The sequence below is a fragment of the Microplitis mediator genome, chromosome 4 (assembly GCF_029852145.1).
Source record: "Microplitis mediator isolate UGA2020A chromosome 4, iyMicMedi2.1, whole genome shotgun sequence".
Lineage (NCBI taxonomy): Eukaryota > Metazoa > Arthropoda > Insecta > Hymenoptera > Braconidae > Microplitis > Microplitis mediator.
In genome coordinates, this window is record NC_079972.1 from 2,207,187 (window position 1) to 2,216,428 (window position 9,242).

Below are 9,242 nucleotides of genomic sequence, written 5' to 3' on the forward strand. Positions count from 1 at the left end.
TTAATAACAATACAATCCTGAATATATTTCGTTTTAATGATTTTGTAATTAGTCATCCTTAACGACTAATTTCTTCAAATCTCCATTAGTAAGATATTTAAAAATCATACTTGTAAAAGTACTTGGCAGTTGAATGTCATTAAAAATATCATATACTAAATCAGTGACATCAATTAAAAGTTTTTTTCGCCCTAACACTCTCCGTAAACGGTAAGTTATCATTCCACCGTATAGTGGGAAAATCGATGGATGAATATTATTACCAGGAACATGTTTTAAACCAACAGCCACTTTATGTTCAGATTTACACAATAAATCATAGTATGTAAAATTACTACTACCAATCTTTTTTTTTCATATTTTTAATTTCTTCCATACACTCATTACGCACTTCACTAAATTCTTTGCTGTTCTCTATTAGTGCTAAATTTTTTGCACTCACACAAAAAGAGGCCGCACTAAGCTTTACAATCTGCTCTTTTGATATCTCTCTAACTGCTTGTGAAATGAAATATATTGAATCAAATGCTGTTCTACCGCGATAGTTTTTTAAATTAATTTCAACATCAGCATCAAGAAGATGTTGTATGACAGTAGGATTTTGGCTGATTCTTTGAAGTGCGATATGAAGGGCTGAACTTCCATCCACAGTCGTTAGATTTACATCAATTGTAATCTCTTTCAACAATAATTCAACTGCTTCGCAGTAATCGCCATTGACGGCAACATGAAGACAAGTCAATTTCATAAATTCATCTCCAGAAAAATCGTTAACATTCGCAACATACGCAATAAGGTGCTTCATCATTCTTAAGCGATTTTCGCGAGTAGCAACCATAAGTGGTTTTCGATTTAATTCCATATCAATATTAGGGTCGGCATTATTTTTTAGAAGCAGCTCAACCATTTCTTCGTAACTTCTGCGAATAGCAACATGTAATGGTTGATCGACACAAGAAGAACTATCTTCACGCACCGCATTATTCACGTCAGCGCCCCTTTCAATTAAAAGCTTAGCAAGGTATGTGTCATTTCGCCTAACCGCTATCGTGTACCGGCATCGTTGCCGCCAAGTCGCCATCTTGGCCACGTGTTGATCGCGAGTTTCAGTCTCATTAATAAAATATTACGTACCTCAACTCAGTGCAAATCTCATCATAATTAAATTTCATCTACTGTATATATTGCAAATAAAATATTTATAGTGTTAATTATTGAAAACTCAGTGTTAAATAAATTTATTCACTACCCGCCAATTCAAACACACACCAGATCCCCTCATCCTCTTATCTTATAATTAATTAGATATTAATTATTTAAACAATTATGAACTAAACCAACACAAAAAATGAACTGTTACCTGAATTGAAAATCATAAATACTTTATTATAAATATAATTGTTTTATTACAAGGACAGAACAAGAATTTAAACTTTTAGATCTAAATAGTTTCTTGTTTAATTTTTTAAGTTTTCTGTAAAGTTGTTAAGTCGTGAAATTCTATGGATTTAACAAACTTTATTGTAAATTTTACTGATTGTAACAGATTATTTTTTATTAACAGATAAATGTTATTCGCAATTTTCAGCTGACCTATATGTTGTGAACTTTTTTTGGTTAGAAAATAATAAAAATTTATTTTGATTAAATAGATACGTTTTCACACGAAATCACTTAAAATTATTACACTAATTGTTGATGAATCACTCATACTTTATTTTCGTATATCTTTTTTAAAAAAAAAATAATTAAATTAAATTATTTGTTATTGCACTAGAATAAATTTTACGCTGCTCACCTACTGCTGCCATGACAATAACACGGACCCAATACTTGAACATGTAACGCTATGTCGTTCAAGTTTTGGGTACCAGTTTGAACATTGGGAGGGATAGTTAGACGCTAAAATTTAATTTAAAAATTTTAGTTTAGGTCTTTGAAAAAAAGATATAGTATTTAAAAAAGACTATTTCATTGGGTGGTATAATTTTTTTTTTACTTAAAATGATGATGTACCGTTTTTTTACTGATTGTTCGGCTTACGGTATAGTATCTTTTTCATATAAAAATATCATCTATCGGCTATTCTCGACATGTCAACTTTAAAGTTAAAAAATATATAATTTCGTTGAGTTCTAATTGAAAAAACTTACAGTAATCAATTACTATATCATTGAATAATTATAACATGCGCATATTACTCATAATATATATACGGATTTTGTATAACAACAATTCTAAAAGTCTGTTCAACTACTGGTCCCATTTTTAGAAGTGCTCAAGTACTGGGTACTTTACCTTATTATACTATTCAATGTCCATCGCCGTAATTATACGATGTAAGGTTTTGAAGAGATCTTTCAATGATTGTCTAGATTTTCGACGATAATACTAATGGTTTATGACAATGAGATTAGGAGTCGTTAAATATATATGTATATGTATATATGTAATATTTGTTAATGAGTATTGTGCGACTATTTATATTCTTTAATTAACAATACTAGTTTGGGAAATGCCAGTTTTTTCTTCTGGTTTGTTATGTCCGCCGCTTAATTTTTAATTATTTATCCGGGATTTCTCCCTTTGGTAGCGATCGTAATTTTGGACAAGCGGGTTGGAGGGTGCGGACAACAATAAAGAATACGAGGAAGAAATTATCGTCCTCTAATTTATTATTTATAGCGGATCTTTTCAAAAATTGAGAACCCAAACGTCTTCGAAGAGACTGGTGCTCTTGTTTAAGCCAGAAGTATTATATGATGGATAGAAAAATTGATTCTTCACCTACCTTTCGATGTAACTTCTTCTAGTACAGCAGATTTTACTCCTCCAGAACGTTGCAGCTCGCTTGACCTTCCTCCTAGGATTTGATTTGAGTGGGCGCGGCTGGGTTATAGGATAAGACCTTATGCACTACTCTCGAATGAAAACCGCAAGGTTGGAGTGATGAACTTTGTCTTTATTTTGATGGTTCAAATTACAACGTTTTTAACTAAACGTCACTTACTCACTCTAGTTTTCACAATTTTATATTTAACTTATATTATAGGATTATTTATCCTTAACAGATATTTTATTAAGATTTTAATTTATATTTAATGCGTCCTTTTTAAACACCCGAAAAGTGGTTTTATGCGCAAATTAACTCGGCACGAGATGGAATCGCGAATTTACGTGATTTGCGTCACTGGTTCGATCGTACCGGATGGTTTTTAAAATCCGACAAATATTGTACTAGACGAACGATTACTACTGTTGCGTCAGATTGAATTTTAGATCAATATTTGAGGATTTTTAATGATAATTTGAATTCAATTACTGATTATTCAACGCCGAAGCGGATTCCTGCAATAATTGGATCCAAAAGATTTTAGTTTAAATGCCTTACTGATTTTTCTACGCCTAGGGCGGATTCCTGCAGTAAGGTTAGTGAAATTCACGATCTTTGACTATTTCTTATTGATTATTCGACGCCGTAGCGGATTCCTGCAATAAGAATTAGTCTAGATAATTAAGAAGTGCCTTATTGATTATTCAACGCCGAAGCGGATTCCTGCAATAAGGTTTAGGTTGAAAATATTAAAAATCTTCTTATTGACTTTTCAACGCCTAGGGCGGATTCCTGCAATGAAAGTACACGAAATTTCGACGTTCCAATATTCGCGGACCGTAAGTTTTAAGAACCGACTAGCCCTGAGCTATGGGTGCTCAGGCTTTTTATAAACTTTGGTTGGCGATTTGATGGGGAATTTATAATTATTGTCATTGGTAGAAAGTGACGACAGATTATTATTTATTCGTTAAACTGATTGTGGATGTCTTCCCACTATTCTTCGCCGAATAAAACCAAGGTGAAAAAGTTGACGCTACGTTTTCGCGCGCTTTGCAAAGAGGAGCTCAGAAATAATTATTTTAAATAATTATTAAAAAAAAAATTTTTTAAAATTATTTGGACATAACAATCCCCCGGAAAGTAAGAGAGTTGCGAAACTCTCTTGCTTTCCTAAACATATGTCCCCTCTTTTGAAAAGCCTGCGATAACGCTTACAAAAATTTTTTAAAAATGTCTTACAACTAGAAGATTATGTCATATAAGATGTACAAGATTGTACTAGTATTTCCAATATTTATGGTATATATGCATGTATATATATATATATATATATATATATATATATATATATATGTGTATATATATATATATATATATATATATATTATAACGCAAAAATTATACGCTAATCTTTGCGCTACAACTTCGTTCTCTGTTCTTAGCCTCCAGTCTCGATACTAATAGGGCGCCAGGTAATTTTTATCACTGGAATCACCAAACCAGTAAATTACAGAAATTTTGATAATTTTTGATCTGTGGAATTATCATCAAAACCACGCAGAAGTAAAATTCAAAACTTAATAGCAAAACAAGACAGAGACTGGAGCACTAAAAACAGAGTTACGGTATGCCGTGGTGTCGCTCAGTGTGTAGGTTTATGGAGAGAGGGAGTGGTCCGGGTTAAATCATCCCAAACTCGTGTAAATTATTAGCGGATTTGCAATTTTTATTTAACAATAAAACAAAACAAATACTAGGACATTGTACAAATAATCTTACTCTCTATAACAAAATACTGAATCCGAAAAATACAACGTTCCGGTAAATCCGGACGGCAACTTGGCATCTAAATGATGCGCGTCAAAACCTTATAACTAAATTAATTAAAAATAATTAATTAAAATAAATTAAATAACTGGAGCCAACCGATACTCAAATAGTACTCGGTGAACGGGAACCATAATCTTAAATTTGTTACTCTAGCATACTTGCTGTAGCAAAAATCGTACGACTAACGTACCTGGATCTCATTTTTGACGTTCATTAGGCAATAATTAACTTACTGACTAACATATTCCCTATAATTATTTTATAAAAATAATATTAACATTAGATCGCGAACCTGACTCAAAACTGTAACTACTTTCTCATACTTTTCACAAATCTTATATCTTTTCTTTAACTAAAACCGTAGCATAATACCTCAAGATTCTAACTCAAACTCGATTAATTATTTATAATAATTATCTCATACCTGATTACTGATGAATAAAATATCAAGTAACGTCTCACACTGTTTAAAGCAATACTTCTGTAACGATTACTCCAACCTGTAGCTTTCTGAAGCATCACTCCTGAACACGTCTGCTCGCTTCGAGCGACCAGAGTCGAATCCCCTACTGTACTCCCTAAACTAAAAACATCATCGCCATTTATACCGGCTCTCTATACTCTACTCCATAACTCCAACTCGATATTAAGTATGGATATCCCAATGTGTGCGCTCTCCTGGACTTGGCTTCGGTGAGATCGCAGACTAAATTCTTAAATCTAAGTGACCATTGGTTACCCTCAGCAGCACACTGGTCAAAGCTGTCCACTGAGGCCTACCAACAAAACCCAAAACTCCAAAAATGACCAGAAATAGCGGCTTCCACAGCGATAGTGGTCACTAAACCATCGCTGAGTCCTGCCAATCATAATAACAAAAACTGATCTCTTACACCTAGTCCATAGTCCCTATTTTGGAGCGCTAGCATTTCAGCTAGACCTCTGCACTCCACATGAAAGTCTCATAGGGTCAGGCAAGCATCCTGACATCAGATACAACCGGGTGGCAATTACTTAAGCCCCATTCCACGGTTGCTCCGACTTTTCCACACACTCAATAAACCAAAAACTGAAAATTCCAAAACTCCAACTTTATCTTTTACCCAACTCTAATCTCCACCCATATCCTAAGGATGGAAACGGAATTCAAAAAATCGATTTTCGATTTTTCGATTAATCGTAATTTTTGTAATTATAAGAATCGATTAATCGTTGTTCACAATCGATTTTAATCGATTTTTTCGGTTATTCTATCATTCAAGCAAACTATTGCATACAATATGATAATTTACTTAAAAGACAAAGATTCAAAACTTATATTTATATTGTAACTTTTATTTCAACATATCCATACTTTTAAGCTATATCAACATACAAGAACAACAATTTAAAATATTCGAAAACAAACACTTAAACCTATTAGATCTAAATGATTTCTCCGTACTTATCGTTTATACTTGACATATTTGTTGATTTGGTGTTTGTTATGAATCACAGGAACTTATTTGGAAATTTAAATTGCAAACAGCGGTAAAAAAGACTATTAGTACTAAAAAATATGTAGTCATGAGAGAGTTATTAAAAAAATGTAAACAGTGATGTGTTACTAGCGATAAGTTATTAGGCATAATCACACACAGAGAATTTTACGGTATTTTTTGCATCAAAAATTTATAGAAAAATTACTATAGTCATAGTAACATGAGGACATTTTGATCATAGGAACAAATGATACTGTAGAAATTTTAAAAATACATCGAACAGAATTTACAAGGTGCATTGTAATTTTGAAAAAGCAACAGACAAAATTTATACCAACTGAATGTTGTATGTATGAATTTTACTTGTTGCTTTGTCAAAATTACAATGCACCTTGTGAATTCTGTTCGATGTATTTCAAAAATTTCTACAGTATTGGTAATTTGTACAATAATTCCATACTGTCTTCATGTTACTATGACTATAGTAATTTGTGTATAAATTTTTGATGCAAAAAATACTGTAAAATTCTCTGCGTGAACAGATCTCGTCTTTATATTTTCCATTTGCATGAAAATAGCATCTGCGGACTTTGGTGCGCTGCTGTTGCGACGTCAACCGTACTAAAGTCGGAAGCTTAAAGTCGATTATCAATCGATTTCGATGACGATAGTTCGATTGTAAAAAATCGATTATTTTGAGTGAAAAATCGATTTTCGATTAAAATCGAAGTCGACTTTACCATCCCTACCATATCCCACAATAAATTTCCCATATAAATTTTCTGTAGCCAAACGTTACTCCATATTTTATTCTTAACTAGAACTCGATCACCAAAAAAAACTGTATAAAAATTGTAATTTACTGTAGCTAAACTCTAAATCTTGAGTTACCATGCTCGGTTATGCCCCAAAATCAGTTGGTGCTTGTGACGTCAACTCAATCCAAGCCTCGTCCAAAAAAATAACGTCACAATATATATATATATATATATATATATATATATATATATATATATATATATATATATATATATATATATATATATATATATATATATATATATATATATATATATATATATATATATATATATATATATATATATATATATATATATATATATATAGCGACTACGTCACTACGGATATTTCTATTATTCATAATTTCGGATAAGTCCGTCAATCATCGATCGTCATCGATCGCCGAATATTTCCCCCACGCGGACATGATATTCAGTAGCAATAATACACAGTACAGTACACACGTACAATAGAGAGTTACACGGCAACTAGCTAACACGTATCTAATGCAACCGCATTACCTTGTAATATATTATTCATTAAATAAAACTAATTATTTATTATTTTGTTAACGCTAATAATTGGAGTCAGATAAAGTTATTTAACGTAGTGATTAAGTTCCACGAACCTCATCCCAGTCACTACATTGGTGACTGCCCGACGTGATTTTAAAGAGGACGCCATTTCGCGCACACGTTCCGCGTGGCAAATAGCACGTTGAGTGTACAATATCGCGTCTCCGCTGATCGCGACACATTAATTCCGCGAGCTTCTTTACAACAGTGAAGTGCGAGAATCAAGTGTTGCGCAAGCCTTTTATCACGGCTGCTGCATTGCGGGGCATTTTGGACATATGCCGCACTAGTTTGTAATTTAAGGGACACCATCGGGGTGCAAATTAAATTGTGATAAAAGTGATCAGTGAATTCCTGTGGAAAATACAGTGAATAAAATTATCGTTCACGTTCAATTTTCGCCCAGTGATAATTTCCGTGCGACTCGAAGCGTCTCGAACATTCCTCAACGGTGAGTCAGCTTCGACACTAATCCGCTTACAGTGGTATTAAAATTTTGTGTTAGCTTTATTGTGTTAGTGTTTCTTATATACTAACTATGACGGATACAAAGCCGCCAGGCGCTGAGTTTGTAGACGCTAAACCAATGATTGTCAACTCGCTCAAGGCACCTCACTTCAACTCGAAGCGAGTGAGTTTATGGTTTGCGCAGCTCAAAGCTCAGTTCGCGATCCACGGCATTGCAACTGAGAGAGAGAAATTCAACCACGCCGTTTCTCTCATCGACACCGAGTATGCATGTGAGGTTGAGACCCTCATCATCAACCCGCCAACGACCACGCCATACGCCGAGTTAAAAGCCACGCTCATCACGTGTTACTCGAAGTCTGAAGAAGCTAAACTGCGTCAGCTTCTAGATGGCGAAGCGATCGGTGACCGATCACCATCACAGTTTCTCCGCCATCTCAAATCGCTCGCGCCGACCATTGATGACGCAGTCTTGAAAGCAAGATGGCTGGCAAACTTGCCCAAGAAGACACAAGAGCTTCTAGCCATCTCTTCAACCACAGCTACCATCGACCAACTAGCAAAAACAGCTGACAAGTTACACGAGATGTTTCCGGTTACTCACACCGCTGCTTTAGCTTCATCATCATCTTCGCAGGAGACGATGGCACTGCAGAAACAAGTGAGCTAACTATCTCGTCAGGTAGCAGCACTGATGTCAGCGTTCAACCAAAACCGCGGCAGATCACCAGGTCAAAAACAAAACCAACGCTTCCGAAGCAAATCAAAGCTACGCAAACTTGAGAAAACGAGTATTTGTTATTACCACTCCAAGTTTAGTAAAACCGCGTACAAATGTACGCCAGGCTGCAAGTTTGCGGGAAACGTGAACGAGAGTCACTAGCGGCGGAAAGCGACTCTCTCGCATCTTCTAACCGCCTATTTGTCGTCAATCTAACCACAAATTCACAATACCTCGTGGATTCTGGTTCAGATCTCTCTGTTTACCCATACGGGCGGATGAAATGCAAGCCTACACCAGTAGGATACCAACTTCATGCGGCAAACGGCTCGCTGATTGAAACATACGGGTGCATTACTCTGTCACTAAACCTCGGTTTACGTCGAGAATTTACGTGGAGATTTATCATCGCTGACGTCACGAAACCAATAATTGGCGCCGATTTTCTAAGTCATTTTAACTTGTTAATCGACCTCAAACACAAACAATTACGTGACGGCTCCACTGGTCTCTAAACACGTGTGAATTCA

At 34.7% G+C, this 9,242-nt stretch overlaps 2 protein-coding genes across 2 annotated transcripts; one reads left to right on the top strand and one right to left on the bottom strand.

Moving 5' to 3' along the window:
• Positions 1–337: 337 nt before the first annotated feature.
• Positions 338–1,081, bottom strand: LOC130666926 (2-5A-dependent ribonuclease-like). Its single transcript, XM_057468255.1, has one exon. It carries the CDS (start codon positions 1,079–1,081, stop codon positions 338–340), a length of 744 nt encoding a protein of 247 aa, XP_057324238.1.
• A 6,980-nt stretch (positions 1,082–8,061) lies between these two features.
• Positions 8,062–8,661, top strand: LOC130666927 (uncharacterized). The gene has a single exon (XM_057468257.1). The coding sequence runs from the start codon at positions 8,062–8,064 to the stop codon at positions 8,659–8,661; it is 600 nt and encodes a 199-aa protein (XP_057324240.1).
• The last annotated feature ends 581 nt before the right edge of the window (positions 8,662–9,242 follow it).